Source organism: Leptonotus elevatus, chromosome 8, assembly GCF_054856555.1.
Source record: "Leptonotus elevatus isolate MCC_2025b chromosome 8, RoL_Lele_1.0, whole genome shotgun sequence".
NCBI lineage: Eukaryota > Metazoa > Chordata > Actinopteri > Syngnathiformes > Syngnathidae > Leptonotus > Leptonotus elevatus.
The window spans coordinates 3,894,132-3,914,902 of NC_141246.1; the positions used below are offsets into that span (position 1 = coordinate 3,894,132).

The window sequence follows — 20,771 nt, forward strand, 5'->3', positions numbered from 1 at the left end:
CCTTCCTCACATGTTCAAACAATTGCTATTCACGGCAGTGCTCGGTCAGGGTTTACTGTATTCATCTGATTGTCCTATTCATGCCCATCTGTTTGTAATGTCATCAATCATTTTAAATGTGCCCCCGTCCTTTCCCCCACCATCATGTTTCATTTTTTTGTAATTTTTTTTGTCAAACGTGTGTCTTTGTCATATTTTGGGAACCCCAGTCACCCATTGTAATGTCAAGGGGTCATGCCTTTATGTACCTGTTGGAATGACATCATCAGCCGTATCGTGAGCATGCCCATTGTTGTCCCTATTGCCATTGCTATGCTAACTGTGCTAACTTTGCGTGCTGTTTTGTCTCTTTCCAATCACAGACCAGGATGTGCCCAGGAGTTATTCCACCATGGACGGTCGCCACACACCCCAGAGTCAAAGAGCCACTCCTGATAGAGAGGTAGGACCTGTTATTTGAGCCCCCAAATGGCTACCAGCTTGTTTAGCATTAGCATTATTGGTTGTATTGTTTTGGTGATTTCTGGTAATACTTGCTGCTTATCTTCTGTCTCCCACTTTTATTCCCTCTAGGTATCCCATAAACAGATGACACAACTTATTCTGTTCTCTCTCCTCCATCAGAAGCAGCCTGCCCGAGCTATTTACGACTTTAAGGCGCAGACGGCTAAGTGAGTACAGATTGAAGCATGAACTCCTTAACCTGACATGTCAGAAAATGGCTGTTCGCTCCATTAAACTTTACATGTCGTTTTTACGCCAGCATTTTCACATCCCACCATCACAGCTGAATGGCTTTGAGTGTCCCCGTCATCCACACTTGAAATAACCCGACTACGTTACAGAGAGCTGACGTTCAAAAAAGGCGATGCAGTGAACATCATCAGGCAGATCGACAGCAACTGGTATGAAGGCGAGCACCGAGGCCGGGTGGGGATATTCCCCATAGCTTACGTGGAGGTGGGTGTGCAACTAACGTACAGCTGGTAAAAAATCAATGTGTGGCGGTATACAGAATTCACACTCTTAATTCTGCTTCTTTAGAAGATGCCGTCTACGGAGAAGCCGCAGCCCAGCCGACCGCCTCCGCCCGCCCACCTCAGGGAGATCGGAGAGGCCGTGGCTCGCTACAATTTCAACGCTGACACAAATGTGGAGCTGTCGCTCAGAAAGGTAGCTTGTAATGAGAAGCATCAATACTACATTTTCTACACCACTTTTTCTCATTAGTGTCACGAGTGACTTTGAATCTATCCCAGCTGACGTTTGTCAAAAGAACTCTTCACACCTTGGACTGGTTGCCAGTTCAATCGCACATTATGTTACTCCAGTATATATGTGTGTGTTTCTGGTGCAGGGCGAAAGGGTGATCGTGATCCGGCAGGTGGACCAGAACTGGTACGAGGGCAAGATCCCAGACACGACCAAACAGGGCATCTTTCCCGTGGCCTATGTGGACCTGCACAAGCGATCGCCTTCTAAAACCTCTGCCCACCACCTCCACCACGTGAACCCCCACGGATACCATGGCAACAGGACACCCAGCTCCACACCCATCAAGGTAAGGGAATGTCACCGCAACACCAGGATAGATGAGAAGCGGAGTTTCATTTTCATGCATGAAAAAGAGGTGGAGGTGAGTCGTAATCATGTTCCACTGTATTCTATACTATATTTCAACAGGGACATTTATCGCTGATATTGGAGTATTATAATATGACCTTTTTGCACTATAAATCACATATTCAAAAAATACATAGGCCTACTCTGGAGTGACATATATAGTTTTATTATTATTTTTATGATGATGATTTTTTTTGACTGGTGTGACTTAAACTCCTGAACTTATAGTTTTTACAAATGGGTGTAAATAAATCATATCTACACACGCGCGCACACACTCACATACTATGTACCTTTCTGTTTACTTTTTTCCCTTTCTTCCACTTCGCCCTCATGAAGCCTTTCTCCCATCTACCACCTCCACCCCCCACCCCCGCCCGTGACCACGCATCCTCCCTGTTGACGAGGCACGACCTGCGGGGGGTCACCCACGAGTGGCTCTCCCTCACCGTGGACGCCCCACCATCTCGCTCCCTCTCTGCCACTCCCACGCCCCCCACGCCGCCCCCTCTCCCCAGTCACCTCGCGCCGTCTCTCGACGAGCCTCTGCCCACCTCGCCCGAGTATCCCTCCGGTGTTTTAGGTTCGCTCGCTCGTTCTCGCGGGCGACGCGCGGGTGACCAATCGCACGTGGTGAAGCCGAGCGAGTTGCCGAGAGCGGTGTCGGCGTCCTTGACGTCACCGAGCCGCTTTGACGTCCAGCTCTGTGTCGCAGACCCTTACGATGAGCTGCTGTCTGTAATTCAGGATGACCAGGATCAGTCACCGGTGTGTTCCTCCACTAAAACCCGATTTCACAAAACTCAGCCAGAAGCAAATCCCCGAGCATTTGAATCAGCACAACACGAGTGTGTGACAGCCCATGTCCTGAATGAAGCCCCAGTTGAGTCTCAGAGGCCTCCGTCAACTAGAGGGAAGGCGTTTATTGAGTTATTCATTCAGGAAGAAGATGAGGAGGCTAGAGAGGATGAGGAGGTTTTTACAGGGAGACTCAGTACACAGGTAGAGCATTTGTGACCTTTTTTTTAAACGCCCCCGGTTTCCACCAAGCAGTACAGTTTCCTCTTTTAAGGTACGTGTTTTAAAATATCAACTTACTAGAGTACTAGAACCCGAGTCCTACAAAGCCGAGATTTTGTGAAACAATTTAACACCGCCCTACATCATTGTGGAAACATGCAGTTTCAGGTGGCAGCAGAGTATAAGAGCTCAATCAAGGCCATGCAACAAGCTCTTTTTCCCAGTGTTTTCAACAGGTTTGTGAATAATGATAAAACTTAGCTATATTCTAATGCTAATTGCTGCAAAATTGAAACAGATAAAAAAAAAAATTGCGAGACTCCAATCTTTCTTTTGGTAGGTTCCATGTTCTAGCAATAGAAAACAATATTCTGTAGGGCTTGCAAAATCATTCAAAATCCAGTAAACCAGGTGGGAGCGAAGGGGGTTGCTTCACTGAAAATGGTTGAGAGTGAATGAGTTAAAGGGATTTTTTAAATGTATTTTTTATCTTTAACACAAGCGCGATCGATTCAGATGCACTATAAACCCGACCCAAGTTTCATTAGGAACACTATAAATGCAAGATATATGAGGTGATCTGCAACTTTTTAATTTCATTTTCATTCACTTTCCACACATAATAAGCACATTCATAAACAAGCTACTACAGCCACAACTGAGACTGGTTAACGATTAGCTAAGTTAACAGGTAGCCGCTAGCCTGATCAATTTAATTCGCTGACTCCAACATTAGTCACCACATCACTTGACAGATGAGTTTCAAACCGTACTGAACTGTACTGCCAGGTGGAAACACGGTTTAGTGTTTAAACTCCAGGACCCTTGGATAAGACATGGAGGAAAATATTTAACACGTTTAATTTTGCAGTCATGCAAGGTTTCACATATTAATGACACATTTTATGACAAAGATTTCTGCAAATGGTAGTTTTACTATAGACTTTCAGTAGGCCCCTTTTTAGAAACACTAAATGACAAGGTGTCCGTCTTAACATTACTCAGCGGTAAAATTTGATTTCTTGACTTTTACCTTCTTTTCTTTTTTTCTTTTTTTTCTTGCCATTTTAAGTTGTTATTCAGAAATGTGTTGCCCACTCTCAAACAATAGTATTGAAATTATTATGTATTGTATTACTATATATAAAATGGTTTTGTTCCTCATTTCCTCAAATAATGCATCTATTACGTAAATAATTATAATTAACAATAAAAAATTATCATATATTTATTTGAATATATCTGTATAATATTACTGTTTTAAAATTCTTTAAAAAAAAAATTTTTTTTTAAACAACTAAATACAAATAAACAATGTTATTGAAAAAAATTAAATAATAATTTCTGTTATCTTTTCTAATGATCCGTATTGATCATCAGGTATGAATATCCTAAATATAAGCAATAGGAAGAATTACAGTAAAAAAATATTATGACTAATAAGAATAATTATGATGAATAAATTATATGGATTTTTTAAATTCTAAATATTTCAATATTTTCCTCCATGTCTCTTCAACCATTATCATTTCAATTAAATTGAAGTTGTGTATTCAGTATTGTGTGTCATTGCCCCCCACTAGGCTGACGTCTGTCCCCCCACTCGCTCACCTTCTCCTCCTACCGACCCCCCATCACCCTCCTCGCCACGACCCTTGAGCTCTCCCCCGTCTCCCCTGGCCTCCCCCCGTCCCCCGCCACTGCCCATCTTCTCCACCTCACCTCCCGTCTCGCCCTCTCCCTCCGTGTCTCCCCTCCACTCGCCAGAGCCACTGACTCCCCCCCACTCTGCTACGTCTCCCTCGTCCACCTCCCCCCCGCTCCTCACTTCACGCCGCTCTCCCCCCGCGGTGTCCCACCCGGGCCGTAGGTCTCCCAAGTTGAAGGTAAACTGGTGTCAGGCTGGTGCTGAGGATGAATTCTAACAGTTGTTGTTGCTTGTTTGGGAATGACGATTTGGATTAATGATTTCATAGGAAGCAGGACTTCAAAAAGTGGCTATTTACAGGCAGCATGTATTACGGTAATGAAGTCCACTGAGATGTGTGGTGGTATCATGTCATAATATTTACAGTATAAATTCATAGAGTGTGATGTGCACACTAACACGCTTTGTCCACTAACAGAAATGACAGTGTGGTTTAAGATTGTAGGTTTACGCTGATGGTGGTTTCGGTGATTGTCAGCCTTGAGCATGTTCGCGTTTGACTTTGGTGCGCTCGACATTACCGCGAGTGACTTGGTGTTGGTTGCTATGGAAGCCAAAACATACATTTTGCCTTTTTTTGTATGCCCGCGGAGCAGGATCCAGTCGTGGGTGGAAAGCCGCCTCGTAGCCCCATCTTGTCTCGGAGGCCCACTAGAGGTCGAAGGGTAGGGGGGCACGTCTTTGTCTCTTTGTGAACTCTGCTCGCTGGAACTGTCGCGTAGGGTTGCTTTCAAGTGACACGTTTAAGGAAGCAATCGCAAGTCACATGCATGTTCAAATTAGTGTACGGAACATATGAATTATTTCCCTCAAGTAGATGGTGGTTGTTGTGCAATTAGCCTTGTTATGATACCTGACGGGGTTTTTCATACTGGTACATAAATATGCCTGCATTCTAATACATGTAATATTATTGTTTATACTTTTTCATATAAAAAAAATAGTTGTAGTATTACATTGTGTGGAAAAAATAGCATTGTTTTTAATTTTCAATAAATGGTATATAATGCAATTTTACTACTACTATTATATTTTGTAAGTTATGTCATGAAGAATTACCATACACATTATACTGTACATATATGTTTATTTGTACTGAATGTATAGATCACTTTAAAAACAACTATAGCTGCTTAGAAAAAACTTGTCTATCTCTTCTTTTTTTTCCTTTATAGATTTTTCAGAATTATTTGCAGTGTTCCATAGGTGTAAACATTTATTTATCTTTTGCTGATACTGATTACCTGAAATAGATTTTAATTTTTTTTTTTTTTACTCCACTCTCTTAAAACTAATAATAAACTAATGAATTAAATTAAATTAAAATATATATCATTTATATTTGTATTATTATAAAAAATATATTTTCAGTGCCAAGTTTCTGGGCAAATGTTATGTTGTCAATGATGGTTTTTACTACAAATACAAAATAATAATGAATATATATATTATATTTTTTCATTAAGTGGACACATTTTTACTATATACAGTGTGTATATATATATATTATTTATTTTAATTTTTATGAGTCCTTAATTTTAAGTCTACCGTACTTTATTTCATGTTATGTTTCTCTCTTTTATCCTCCCTCTCTTTCTTGCTAATAACATTCCCAAATGACACGATGGTCTGTGAACAAAACACTACTTAGATTACAAGTTTTCTAACACGTTTTCTTTCTTTTTCAGCGATTAGTCCAGGAAGCGCTCCACGGCGGAGGAGACCCGTAAGTCATGTTTGCACTGCAAACTTTCATTGTATTATTTTGACATTAGTAAGCCAATCAAGTGCTGAATAAAGAGAGTAATGAACGAGTGACAATTGTTTGAATTGTAGCTTCCAGGCCGTATATAACTACGCACCGCGCAACGAAGACGAACTTGAGCTGAAGGAGGGCGATGTTGTCGATGTGATGGAGAAGTGTGACGACGGATGGTTTGTTGGTAAGCAAAGATGCACAAGATGTTTTATTATGAATTATTATTAGTAAAATTATGTACCGTATTATTCAAATAACTCAGTAAATTTGGGAGGATTTCCAATATTACTAATTTCTTGAGATGATTAATATGGGTTTTCATTAGCTGTCAATTAAAATAAATAAATAAATTGTTAAATATTTATTTTGATTCCTATTTCTGTGGGTAGTGAATCTCTAAAATACTGTGAAGTCCTGCTATTCACGGAGGATAGTGAAAGAGCACTCCACAAATAATTCATTACTCCCGCCCCAAAAAAGTGGCTGGTAATTGCTTATAGATGCCAAAAGTTGAAACACAGAAGATCATAAAGCACCAACACCATGCATCTAAAATGTACACAGTCATGAAGCCATTGTTACAAAAACATTCAGCAGTTAAACTATTCAATACAATGAGGCTCAACACTAGTGTTAGCTAGTCGGGGTGTTAAAAAAAATGTTTTGATTCGGCAATATATCGCGATATTACAGTGTGCAATTCTCGTATCGATTCAATATGCAGCCAATTCGATTTTTAAAGATCCATTTTTGATGGGAATTCTCAACAAAATGTCTTAATTAGGGTTAGGGTTCACTCTTTAAGCATGGAAGAATGTTATATTAATGGAACATTAAGCCTTAAAATTGTATTCCAATGCTGTTGAAACATGAAACAGATTGCAACCTGTTTGTTAAATACAGTCGCTCACAGTTATAAGCGTGATGTACATTGTCATACAAATCTTACAGTGTACATGTACAAGTTTACTGATTAGTATTTTCTAAATTTGAGTTAAAAAATAATCGCAATAATTGATTTATAGATTAGTGTCGGGATTAATCGGTATCGAATCGTGACCTATGAACCGTGATACAGATCAAATCGCAAGGTATTAGCTAGCATACTCGCCTAAATAACACACTAGCACAAATGTATGTGACTTCACACACGGGTAAACTCAAATTAATGAATAGAAAAAGGATTTGTGTTTTAAGGAACCAGCACCAGTGATGTCAAATTAGGATATTTTCATATTTATTGTTGGGTGTTATGAGGAAAATAAATTAAGTGTGTGTGTTTGAGCAGCGTGTTGTAAGTAAATAAGTCACCACTAGATGGCATTGTGAAACCATAGTTTACAAGTAAAATAGCACCATCATCATACACAATTGATAGCGTTTGCCATCTAAAAAATTTTAATTTTGTATTGTTAATGTATGCTTAGCACATTTGACTGTTCTTAATTGTTTACGAAGGGACGTCTCGTCGAAGCAAGTTGTTCGGAACCTTCCCAGGAAACTACGTGAAGCAGCTACCGTGAATGGTTCCTCGCCCCGCCCTCCTCAGCACAGAAGATGTGTGGATGTGTGTGTACGTGCGTGTGTGTATGGCAACGCAGCTCTCACTCGCCATCTTCAACAGAAGACCTCGTTAGTAAAAACAATTTTTTTTTGTTCTTTTTAACTCTTTCTATGCTTGTTTTTATGGTCATGGACAAGCTAAAAAAAAAATGCAGATGACGGAAAAACGCTTTTGTGAGTGTTTGTGTGGGTGCGTGTGCGTGTTTCTGCTACATCAAATATTTTCTCTTTTGTTTGTTCAAAAATGTTGGCACCCCCAAAGACATTCACCAACGAATTTTGTGCTATGTTACGTGCGCAAATGTCACCGGCTCACCGTCACCGCTAGCGTTTATGCACTTTAACCAATTTGTGTTTGTTTGTTTGACATCAGATTTTGCCTCGGAAGAAGAAAGTGTGTCGGCTTCAGAGGGCTTGTCACTTTAGTTTAGTTGTTGTATTTATTAGCGCTCCAACACTAGGGGATGATTGTAGCGTTGTTTTTGCTGTATTTGTGTTTATTCATTAATGCAAAGAAACCAACTTGGGGAAGATTGTTTTTATTAAGATCAATTAGGCGGCATCCCAGAAAAAGCATCTCGACAAGCTTGATGCTTTATTTTTTTTAATTTAAAAGACGAACACAAACGTTGTTTTAGATTTTTTTTTAAACATATATTTCAGAATTATCATTCATTTTAATTATCGCAATTCAAGGGAAAATTCATTCAAAATCCATTTTAAAATAATTTTGTTACCTCTGTCCTATAATATTTATTTTCTTCTTTCTACGAAAAATACGTTTTCAAAAACTTATAACCACAAAAGTTTGAGGTTTTTATTGGAAAATAGAAAAACTACGGTACAAGGTTTTTATTGAATGTGACAAGTTTTGATTGTCTTTTTCTTTTTTTAAACAAAAACACAAAGTTTCTTTGGTTCTTTTTTAATATAAAAAAACTTTGGTGATAGGTAGTAAGTACATGTTTTAAATTGCACATGATGATGACATACTATGTAATGTGGTAATCATTTTTGTTTTTATTATGATTACTGTATTGTGTAACTCTGTCCAACAAAAGACATGTACTGAATCTCTAAATTTGTATACAAAAAAAAGTTACATTTCAGATATTTATATATAAGTGAAAGAGGAGAGTCAGTGTTAAAGCGCTTTGAGTATCTTGTAGGTGGAAAATGCTATACAAGTGAAAGCCCAGTTACCGTATACAGTACAATAGTGTGCTAATTAACATAAACTGTCATGGATTGTAGGCTGTCAGTTTAGTTGTACAGGTTAGAACATTTGCCGTTAGAAATATATTTAAAACCACATCTTCGCTCTGACGTCGCGCGAAGGATTTTTGTTTTATTTTATTTTATTTTATTTTTGGACACTGACTGTCATTGAAGCACCTTAAGATATATTATTTTTATCTTAAATTCACATTGTGTTGCTCACGTTTCCGAGTCTGTGCGTGTGTGTGTTTTCTAAACCCTTTTGTATGTTGTCAACATCCACCTGCTTTATAAAAACGCACTCACTTGGCTTTATTCTTATTTCTTCTGTTGCCATTGTCCTTTCCTATCAACAGCGCCATCTTGTGTATTTTTTACACCCATTTTTTGTGACTGAACACCGCCTTAAAAAAAAACACGTGATAAATGCAAAAAAAAATATCAATACTAATCAGTGTTTCCCAAAGATTTGAAATCAACTTGGGTGGGTGGACTCGAGGGGGTGGGCGGGGGGTTGTGTTCCCAGTCCCAAGTATGCTACTTGTGTCTCTAACCTCGTGATCCACAACTGACGGCAATTAATGTTACATGCTTATATCTGGTCACGACACGTTTTTGTTGTTGTTTTTTTTAATATATATATTTTTATTGAATTTTCTTGAAATCTACTTGGGTGGCCCGCCCAATTATTAAAATGGTGTGGTAAACACTGCTAATGTAGTGAAATGGCTTATATGTAAACAAATCACACACGCACACAAGTGTCAAGTATTTCTACTTTGCATTTTACGGGGCTGTGTTATTAATAAACGCTTAGATATATGAATTTACTCTTTTTACTGTTCTTTATGAAACCTCAAATGTGTTGAATTTGCATTTTGAATTGTTTTAACACTGTGATGTTATAAAAGCCTCCTGGAAATATGACAAGTTTTAACAAATACCGCAACTCATAACTCAGCATTGTTGGATTCTTTTATTTTGCACAACGAACCAATAGTTAGCAGTAGCGCTAATATAAATGACATTGATTGTAACAAGTGCTAACCGTACCCTTAAGAATTGTACAAGCTTATTAAAATCAAATGTTGTCGTTTGTGTTAGCGCTAATGCTAATCATGTAACATCTGTGCCATTCTTATTTCTCAGAATGATTTAATGGTGGTTGACCGGCCTGCACACCATGATGTGCTTGCACCAGTGCTACCATTAGAATTAAGAGTTGTATAAAAATAATACACACTATTGCATATGTCTTCAAATATTTTTTGTCTCTATCAGTAAAATGGTTCCTTGTCTGCCCACCTGAAAACAGTATAAGACAGACAACGATTCAACTTCATTAAGACAGCCCATTTCATCAGTTTGGCACTAATAGTCGTTCACTGCAGAGGATAAAGAATACATGATTATGTTTTTAGCATTAAGCTAGCGAAGCATGGCTTGGAAATACTTGTAAAAGTAGGGTCACTCAGGCAGCACTACTACACTGAGTTTTGTGACAAAGTTGAGCTCTGTCGGATCCCATGCAAACCGAAATACAAATTACACATCCAAGAGCATTACGAAAATATCCCCTGATGCAGCTTTTTTTTTTATAAGGATTGAATCAAAGTGTGTGTGGGGGGTTCGTCCTGGCTGGTCCACAATGTTCCTGCGGGACCTCTGAGCAGGAATGGGCAGACCTAAAAAGGAGAGGAGTGAAGAGGGGGGGGGGGGGGGGTACACCAGACTTTAAACTGGCTGGGGATGATTTTTGGTGTGGCCTGGGGGTGAGGAAAGGGGGGGGGGGGCTCACATCCTCACATCAGTGAAGTATTCGGAACAAGAAGTGCGCGTACAGCGCAGCCAAAAACTGACCAATGGCGTTTCTGTTTAGGGGTGGGACCATGTCCGAGACCCCCCCTCCCCTCCCCGGGCCCTCCCTTGCTCTTTGATATCACTGCGTTCTCAGACTCCCCTCAGTGTGTCGGGACATCGCCGTTGAAAAGGGCCATGCCGTTCAAGGTGGTCCTGAACGGGCCGGCCCCCTGGGGCTTCCGTCTGGTGGGCGGCAAGGACTTCAACCAGCCACTGACCATCTCCAGGGTGAGTTTGTGATTGCATTTTCTCTTTTCCAGAATGTTCTATCGCCCCAAAAAAACTCTATTGAAGTGTATGTGTGTGTGTGGGGGGGGGGGGGGGGGGGGAGGGACGAGGACCAGGACTTCCAAAAAGGGTGTGACTTTGCACCTGTGCCAGTGTGTTTGCTGTAGGCTTAGATACAAATAGCAGCTTATGTTACATACACACACATACATGCAGTGGATATAAAAAGTCTACACACCCCTGGTCAAATGCAAGGTTTGGGTGATTCAAAAACATAAGACCAAGCCATTTGTTTAAAAAAAATAATAATAATCTGCCATCAATTTAGGCAAGCGCCTCAATTGAAAAGAAATGCAATCTTTATGATTTATTAAGATATAATAAAAACAGCTGAACTTTATTTGGGGTTAAACATGCATTTTTAGTTGCAATGAGTTAAGAGGGTGTGTACAATTGTGCCAATCACTTTATCCCAGTTGTGTATTTTTCATTTCCCCTCCAAAGTTTTTTTTTTTTTCCCCCAAATGAGTTTTACATGTTATAGAACACATCAGCGGTGGGGAAAAGTTTTATCTGTCTCATTTTTCAAATCACTAAATCCTGGCATTTGAACCGGGGTGTGTAGACTTTTTATAGCCACTGGATTACACACAAGAATTTGTAAGCACTTGTGGGAGAGACCAATATATTACTGGACACTCCAATGTCAATCATCCCAGTCTAGAATGGACCTTTTGGTGTGTGACTGGACAGACAGATATGTTTATGTTGTCTGTATGTGATTGGACAAACGGCAGTTTACATCATGAGAGTATGTGAAAGGACAGACAGTTGTTTGCATTGTATGTGAATGGAAAGGCATTGTGAAACAACAAGAAGTGCGTATGTCAATGGGCAGAGATGTTTAAAATGCATTTTTATGTGTGCGGGCTAGGAATGGGCAAGTATCGACACGTATCGATTCATATAGTGGGTTTTTGTGATAGCTACCGATACTGGCCCCCGATACTTGAGGCAAACAAAATCTGACATTGAATAAATCCTCCTTGCAGTTAGCTGGCGCTATGCTGCAGCCGTTTGACACATCGGTGAATCATCATCTGCGTCGGCCATTGTGTTAATTAAAAAAAATTGTCTCATAAGTACTAGTAGTATTAGTCTTTGGTATCCATATCAGTGAGTACTTAAGAGTAATACTTGTACTGGTATCAGTCTGAAATCTAGTGGTTAAAACGTCCGTCCCTATACAATACAAGTACAACAACTACGGTGGCCTTGAAGGCACCCCAAAAAAAAAAAAAAAAAAAGATGGCAAGATCATTTTTTGGAATCGTCGAGGCCAAACCCTCACGTCGGCGAAACAAAATACACGACACGAGTAACACAAGTTGGAAATCACATTCGCGGCGTGTACGACATGTGAAGAGTGACACAAGAGCAGGAACATTACAACAATTTAGACGCGATTCGATCTACTAATCCATCTGCATCGCCCGACCGCTATTTTTAGGAAAAGACATCAGGAACAACTGGAGCCATCATTTCAAGGCCACTCTTTGTGCGTGTGTGCGTGCGTGCGTGTGTGTGAGTGCGTGTGTGTGTGCCTCCACTGCCTTTTTAGGACAGGAACATCACCTCCTGGTCTTTATGGGCCGCCAGTAGAATGTAAACACAAGTGATGGCTGTGTTTTGTTCTTAAAGAGATACACGCACACTTTGATTGTGTGAATGCTGACAAGTTTTTTTTTTTTATCGATTTATGAAAGCTATGATTTTGGAGAGATATCGTGTTATTATTATTATTATTATTATTATTATTTGCCTTATAGACTTCCTTGACCGAAGAGCTTTATTATCCGTTATAAGCACAAGTCACAAGTCCAAAAAAAACATTTATGAGCAAAACTCATAATTGTTTTCTTTGGTCAACCATTTGGTCCAAAATATTTCATATTCATATATTCATATATATCAAGTTTTTATAAGGGAAAGAAAAAAAATGACATCTTCATCAGGTCAATACCAATTTTTCATTTAAAATGTTATTTTTTATTTTTTACCAAACTTAACTGATGATTTTTTTTTTTGAAAATGTCAACAAAAATCAATATGTGTGTATATGATGAGTATGTGAATATTTGTTCTGTCATCATTTGGCCAAAAGTTTTCATAAAAAGTCATCATCATTATCATTATGATAGTAGTAATTAATCATATTAATGATAATACTTCAAATCATAATAGTAACAATAATAATGATGAAAATAAGTAAAATAATACATATTCATTAAAAATTAAATTAAAAAAATCTAATACATTAAAACTGAGTTTGCTGAATTCATGTTTAAAAAAAATTGTCTAAAACAACATTCTTCTACATAATTTTTTTTTAATTATAAAACAAATAAAATCTGTATAAAAAAAATTTTAATTCAAAAAGTCGAATATTTTGCTTTTTTATATTCTTTATTATGAATATTTTCTATTCAATTGGAAGAAACGTATCGCTCACTGTTATTGTTACTATTATAGTCTGGTGACCTAATACCAGACTTTTTCTTAACGATAAAACGAAAAATTTGAGGGTTTAGGGAAGTCTTGACTCGGGATTTACAGTTTCATCTCTACATTCTTTTACTTACAATGCAATACAGACGTGATCGCCACGTAAACATATAAACACATACAAATATCCACAGCACATGTAAATGTATAGCTGTTAACATACACCTCAGTATGCAGTGGTGTTTATTTTGGAGACTCAAGTGATCCCTTGAGGAAACATCTGCTTATTTGTTTGCCAGATGCTAGCTCATGTTCACCAGCTGCGTGCTAATTTTGGCTACATGACCGCGAGAACAAAGCTTTGTACAGTACATGCTGTAATATCTGATTTTTGTCGGTTTTATAATTGTGCGCTCAAAAATTAAGTTCAATATTGAAAAATTCAGATGTATGCAAAATTTCCTACAAATTCTTCATACATCCATTTTATGCCTGGACTCAAGATTTCATAGAATTTCAAAGGAATAGAAAAGATGGTGTTCATTTATGCCAAAAACTGACAAATGAGGTGCATGGAGAGAATCCAATAAACGTTTCGGACATTCCGAGCGGGAAAACATCTGATGTGAGCCGTAAGTCATCACTCCCTCTTTGGAATCCACTTTCAAGAACTTATTTATAGTCACATGACCTCATTGTATGTGCCCGTGCGCATGTGTGTGTGTGTGTGCCCGTGCGCAGTAATGTAATAAGGTCACACCCCTGCGCAACGGAAGCCAGAATGTTCTTTGGAAACCTTTGGGATGATCTTCTCTGATACCGGAGACTGTCTGATACGGTCTGCGGATAAATAAGTCTTATGTGTTAAGAGTGTGTGGCTTAAAAAGTTGAACACTGAATGTTCTAAGTCACAAAAGTGTCAAAACTCATGTTTGTCCAGGCCATATTGTAGTTACAGTTTTCCCTCAGAAGGCCGTTTTTTACTGTCAAAGCATATCATCCCATCGTACAGTATTACAGAAAAAGAACATTGATATTAAACTACACTTTTGCAATTTCTGGAGAAGTTGTGTGAATGCTGAAAGGAAAAAAAAAATATGGATGCATGTTGAATGATACGGAAAATGATATTAAATGAATGATTTGAAATTATTTGGTGTGAAATTGGCATGTTCAAAAAAAATTTACCAAGGTAAATGTGGTGAATGTAATCTGTTTTGTTGAATGTGTCATTGGGAAGGAAAAGGAATATTTATGTGGGAAGTTTAGTGAGGAAAATGTTGAATTTTTTGTTTGACTGTCCCATTGGGAATGAATGGGGAATTTTACTTAGACTGTTGAATTTTGGAAGAACTGAGAATTTCTGGAATGAGACAAATAATAGCCTGCGAGGTGTGAATTTTTGGAATATGTTGAAATTGAAGATGATTTATGTGAAAGTAGATGCATGTCAAAAAAATAATGGGTGAAAGAAAAATAGCACTAACATCATTTCAACATTCACACACAACTAGCTTTGAAATCAAAAGCTAAGATGATAGTTCGTCGGTTCAAGTATATTCCAAGTCACTGTATGCTTGCAAAAGCTTGTTTTCTCCACTTTTTAGTCAGAAATCTGTGTTTTTGCTGAACCCAATCCTTGTTCTACTGCTGATTACTAATGAACGGAAAAAGCTAAAAAAAAATTATTATAATCAGGTTCAAGACAAGGCTCTACTCTTTATCTTTGAGAATGGGGAACTGGCTTTACAAATGACTGGCCGTGCACGATTTAAAGGAGGTGCGTAACGGGACCTTTTGTGCTGGTAGATCACACCCGGCAGCAAGGCGGCCGTGGCCAACCTTTGCGCCGGCGACCTGATCGTGGCCATCGAGGACGCATCCGCCGCCGACATGCTGCACTGCGACGCGCAGAACAAAATCAAAGAGGCGACCCATCAGCTCACGCTCTCAGTGGACAGGTGAACGGTCTCTCGTCTTATCTTTTAAAACAATACGGTATATTCTACATATCATTTTTAAAGTTTTTATACCAAAACAAATAAAATAAAACAAAAAATAAATGGAAATAAAAACAAAAATAATTTCATACAAATCTTTGAAAACTCCTTAAAAAAAACATTTCTTTTACCTCACAAAAAAACAATTTAGAGAAATAAAAATGTAAACATTCAAAAACAGATTCTGTAGCACAATTTCACATAAAAAAATTCTAAAATGGATTTTAACTCATTCACTGCCATTGACGGCTTTAGACGTCAAAAATTCATTTGAACTATTTCTTAGTTAAAAAAAAATCCACTTTTATTACAACCTAGAAAAAAGTTTTTATTGTATTTCATATAAAATTTGTGATTAATCGTGAGTTAATTTTTAATAATCATCTTTTTTTTTTAAATAAAGGATTATTTAAAAAAATCATTTTAATCGCCTGACGCCCTCATTTCTAATAATCCTTTCTTTTTTAGAAAAATTATTATTTAAAAAAAGAAAAGATTCTTAAAAATGAGGGCGTCAGGCGATTAGAAAATTCACGATCTATGATGTTTTATGAAGAAAAAAATTACTTCTTTTTTTTTTATTCTAACATTACTTAAAATTGGAACCTGTCAAGTGTTGAAAATTAACACACACACAAATCGAAACAGTTATCCGAGCATTGTGTTGTTTTGTATTTTCCGTTTTGATTTGTTTTGTTTTTTAATGGTCTAACCATGTTTTGTTGTGTTGGTAGAGGCGAAGCTCAACTGTGGTCACCACGGGTGACAGAGGATGGGAGCCCCTTTAAGGTCAACCTGGAAGCCGAGCCGCAGGTTAGTAGGAAAAGCTGACAAATCATTATTTCCACTCGGCTCTAAAAATATTGGTACTTTTCACAAGTGAAAGCCAAAGCCAGAAACGAGCGCTATCTAATATTCTAGCAATCAATCAAAAAGGAAACACCTGTGCAACGACAAACACCCATCGTAAACACCAGGAAATAAAAGCCGGACCTTGCCGTTCCAATAGTGTTATTTGATTGGATGACTTTGACCTTTTGACCTTGGGCGCAGGAGTACAAGGCCATCGGCGCGGCGCACAACCGGCGAGCTCAACCGTTTGTGGCGGCGGCCAACATCGACGACTCGCGTCAGGTGGTCAGCACCAGCTACAACACGCCCATCGGGCTCTACTCCTCCGGAAACATTCAGGACGCCATGGAGGGACAGATGAAAGGGTTCGTGCAGCCCAAGCACGAGAGGTCAGCGCACTTCATCTTTCTTCCGCACAAAAAAAAATTCATAATTATAATCATAACCTGTTCAAGAGGCTAACTTGCAATGGCCAGACATTACAAAGCAAAGCATAATTAACTTTTATGTTTCCACTTGACTTTTTTACATTATTCATAGTTAATAATTATCCAATATTCATATTCTGCGAGTGGCTGGCAACCAGTTTAGGGTGTACCCCGCCTACTGCCCGAAGCCAGCTGGGATAGGCTCCAGCACCCCTGCGGCCCTTGTGAGGATTAAGCGGTTAAAAAAATGGATGGATTGATATTCATATTTTGTTTAAAAAAAAAATTGTATTCAAAATTGTTAAAAATGTCAAATGTTTTTATTACTTCCTACACCCTCCCTAATATAAATTTTTTAACATCCAAAATGTTTTCAAGAAATTATTTTTAAATTTGGAATGAATAAAAATAACAGTTTATTTGTCTTTTTTTTTTATCCCTCCAAAAAGGAGACATTTTAAAACATATTTTCTCCAAATCAGAAAAATATTTACCTTTTTTTTAACTGACAAAAACCTCTGGAAAAAATAACCGCTAATTTATCAAAGCCGCAGATTTTTAGTTTTTTGTTGTTTTTGTTTTGAACTGTTTAACTTGAACGTTTATTCGTCTAAAATGTGTAAATACAAACAAATAAATACAAAATATTAAAAATAAGATAAATTAAAAAATATCTATTTATGTTCGTTATGTTTTTTAAATATTTTCCCGCAGTGTTAATTTTGAAAATGTGCTAACGTTTAACATCATCGCGGGTGATTTTTGGAGGCGGTGCTTTCGGTGGGCCGTCTGACGTGCCACGTGTCGCTATGACGATATAAATAAACATCGATTACAAGCTTTTGTGTTACATAACATCCTAAAGAAGCAATAAACTGGCTGTTCCAGGCCATTTCCTGCTTAGACCGTCGCTCTTAGTATGCTTTTTAGGGCAGGTGCAATGACGCATTGTTTGATGTCTTCATGTCATCAAGATTTAAATATAAGAGATCTGGGCTAAAAAAACAAACAAACAGGTGACATGGCAAACATGTGGTGCTTGTCCACGCAGCCCGAGGACGTTGGCTAACATCGAGGATTCGGACGTCTATCGCATGTTGCAGAAGGACCACGAGGAACCGGGACAACCTCGACAGTCGGGATCCTTTAAGGCGCTCCAGGATTACGTCGAGAGCGATGGTCAGTTCCAATCAAACGCCGGACGAACTCCATTTTTGGACTTTTGTTCGATATTATGGCTGCAATCAAATACTCTATGTGGGATTTACAGTAATTTATAAGACATGTCAGCCATTTACTAAATGTTCATACGTTCTGTTGATATTTTATATTCTCATATTGTGATTATTGTATCATTCCCACATATTTTATTGCCATTTTTATTCTCCACACTTTTTTGCTACATAATACTTCCGACTTGCTAAACAATCTCAAAAATTCACGCCATCTTGAAACTATATCGTCTGATTCCACATGACTTATTCAACGTTAAATATCAACTTTTCCCCATTCATTTTCATTTGGACTGAACTTTTTCTAAGCACCGCTTTCCACGCCCGCTTCCATACTAACAACTGATCGGCATCGCCAGGCGTCTTGATACCGCTCAGTGGCGCAAGTTGGTAAAGTGCATTGTCCAATAACCAGGAGGTTGCAGGTTTGAATCTCACCTCTGACCGTACATTGCAAATATATCCATGGCGGAGAACCTGGGAACCACTTTTTCATACATTCGATGCTTCGATGCTAACTGACTGTCATATCAGGAAATGGATTATCATTTCTATAATTCCGCTTCAGACAGATTGCAGTTCAAGTTTTCTTTTTATTAATTTGTCATTTAACTACAAGTAAAAATGTGTAATCTTCACATAATTTATCTTTCAATTCGCTTCATAAGCGCATGCGTTCAAATGTTAGCATTCAGCTAATAGCATTTAGCATTCTCACGCCATTTCTGCAGAAATTAACACTTTGTTGTCTAGTCTTAGGTGCTCTTGTATTTTTTTCACCAGTAAACAAATACTGCATGATTAAATGTGACCGTCGGAAATGATTGTGAAATATGCTGAAATGCGGTGTGGTGTTTTATGGCTGCAGGCAGCAAGCCGATGATGACCAGAACTGTTAAAGCGCCCACCACCAAACCCAGCGCGCCCACCGGTAACCTGCAGAAGCTTCCCATCTGCGACAAGTGTGGAAACGGCATTGTGTGAGTGCACATTACCATGCTGTATAAAATCACAATGCTATATAACAGTGATAGGATTTAAGCCCTGCCGTGAAAAGTGAAAATCCTTGAAAGGCTTGATGCATGTATGATGCCTCAAAATGGCGACAAAGCAAATAAAATGGAGAGGATCATAAACCATCAACACCATGACAAATAAAAACATGGTACATAAATGGCTATATTTAGTAGTTACATGATATCATGTTGTAGGTCCAATAGCTAAGGAACATTAAAAATAACATGAAATGAAAATACTGCTTTTTAAAATTGTAAAATTGTTGTTGTCTTTTTTTGTACTGGTCCAGCGGTACAGTAGTGAAGGCTCGCGACAAGTTCCGCCACCCGACTTGCTTCGTGTGCGCCGACTGTGACATCAACCTGAAGCAGAAAGGTTATTTCTTTGTGGAGGGCCAGCTGTACTGTGAAACCCACGCCCGGGCCAGGAGCAGACCCCCACCCGAGAGTCACGACCTGTAGTTCAGCATCACGGCCAAGATGGGACTTAATACCCCCCCCCCCCCCCCCCCTCCCCTCCACATCACCGCCGAGGGACACCATCCGGTCACTGCCTTCCCGCCCGTCCGTCTAAATCATATCACTTCCTGTTAATCAGTTTCCCCATTTCCTGTTTGTGACTCATCAAGCCAATAAAGACGCCTCAACCTTCCCTCAATAATCTTTTTTTTCTTCTATTTATTCACATCCATAATATATATAATCACTTGAATGGATTTATGTTGTACATCTTAAATTAATATATTAAAATGATGTGTATAATGTTTTTTAACTATAATGTGTTTTAAATGCAGTCGCAGGCCTATTGTAGAAGTCTGTTCTTCTTTGTGTCTGTTTACTGCCTCCTGCTGGCCAAGGCAGGCACATCAGAAGGAGCAGCTCAATGAATTGTATTGCAACATTAAATTAGGATGTACAAACCTTTCAATTTTTTTTTTTTTTACAAGTGATTCTCTTATTACTCAATTTTTTCATTAATACAGTTTTTTTTCCCTCATTGAAAAACACAAAGCAATTTTTATTTATTTTTTGTTGCCTGGGGGAGGCTTGAATGAAATTGAAATGACTGCTCACACAAATATCTTTTTTTTTTTATTGTTTTGTAAATGTTATTTTAGTCAACTTCTAGGATATTTAAGAATGTTTTTCTTTAAATGAATTCACAGCTCCTCTCTATTTTGATGTATTTTGATCAATTCAATTATTACTTAAACTTCATGTTTATACATGTGTATTTTATTCCAACAAAATGTCAATAGGTTAACATATTTTTTTTCTTCTAGTCAACACCGTAAAGCTCCCAAACATATGATAGTCATCATCATATAATCATATTTACTGTTAAAGGACCAATAACACCTACAATAGGTGGAAAGACCAAAATCAGTAGGCTTCTTAGCAAGTAGAAGATTCTTGTAGAATACCGTACATGAAATCGTATATAAGATCAACGTAAACTTTGACGGACTTGAATATTTGTTAGGAACCTTTTTATTTGGGTTTTTGTCACTCTTAAAGGGCCGGTAGCGTTTGCAGACAACAGAAAGGCCTTCTTCTAGATGTCATTCAAAACCAAGATGGCTGATAAAGTGAAGATCATGCAAGCCATGGTAAGTGCAATTTGGACTTTGGTAGACATGTAAACTCCACGAGACGCCATTTCATTTGCATTTTTGGTTGCTCTTAAAGGGCCAGTAGCGCTTCCAGACCAACAGGAAGGTCCAACACACTTTCCAATAAGCAGCAATTTGGCGAACAA

General features: G+C 38.3%; 2 protein-coding genes across 9 annotated transcripts in view; both read left to right on the forward strand.

Annotated features, from left to right (window-relative positions):
- The window catches only part of sorbs2a (sorbin and SH3 domain containing 2a), a 45,448-nt gene extending 35,601 nt beyond the window's left edge, over window positions 1–9,847 (forward strand). For 7 of the 8 annotated variants that reach the window (XM_086082591.1, XM_086082583.1, XM_086082587.1 and 4 more), the window contains 8 exons: window positions 363–442; window positions 574–671; window positions 846–960; window positions 1,045–1,173; window positions 1,358–1,561; window positions 6,040–6,077; window positions 6,188–6,294; window positions 7,569–9,847. In XM_086082591.1, the coding sequence (XP_085938717.1) occupies window positions 363–442; window positions 574–671; window positions 846–960; window positions 1,045–1,173; window positions 1,358–1,561; window positions 6,040–6,077; window positions 6,188–6,294; window positions 7,569–7,633 (836 nt within the window). In that variant the 3' untranslated portion in view covers window positions 7,634–9,847. The remainder of the gene's footprint in view (window positions 1–362; window positions 443–573; window positions 672–845; window positions 961–1,044; window positions 1,174–1,357; window positions 1,562–6,039; window positions 6,078–6,187; window positions 6,295–7,568) is intronic. The other variant, XM_086082585.1, reaches the window with a different exon arrangement.
- Window positions 9,848–10,814: 967 nt separating this feature from the next.
- On the forward strand, window positions 10,815–19,673 carry LOC147169290 (PDZ and LIM domain protein 3-like). Its single transcript, XM_086083533.1, has 7 exons — window positions 10,815–10,979; window positions 15,294–15,445; window positions 16,219–16,297; window positions 16,538–16,725; window positions 17,816–17,943; window positions 18,865–18,976; window positions 19,303–19,673. Exons 1-7 carry the CDS (start codon window positions 10,887–10,889, stop codon window positions 19,472–19,474), a joined length of 924 nt encoding a protein of 307 aa, XP_085939659.1. The 5' UTR covers window positions 10,815–10,886; the 3' UTR covers window positions 19,475–19,673.
- The last annotated feature ends 1,098 nt before the right edge of the window (window positions 19,674–20,771 follow it).

Bases quoted from the DNA above. Each gene is read 5' to 3' on its own strand.
- LOC147169290 (XM_086083533.1), top strand. From the start codon at position 10,887: ATGCCGTTCAAGGTGGTCCTGAACGGGCCGGCCCCCTGGGGCTTCCGT. The intron at 15,446-16,218 runs GTGAACGGTCTC...TTGTGTTGGTAG, and splicing joins CTCACGCTCTCAGTGGACAG to AGGCGAAGCTCAACTGTGGT. The intron at 18,977-19,302 runs GTGAGTGCACAT...GTACTGGTCCAG, and splicing joins AAGTGTGGAAACGGCATTGT to CGGTACAGTAGTGAAGGCTC.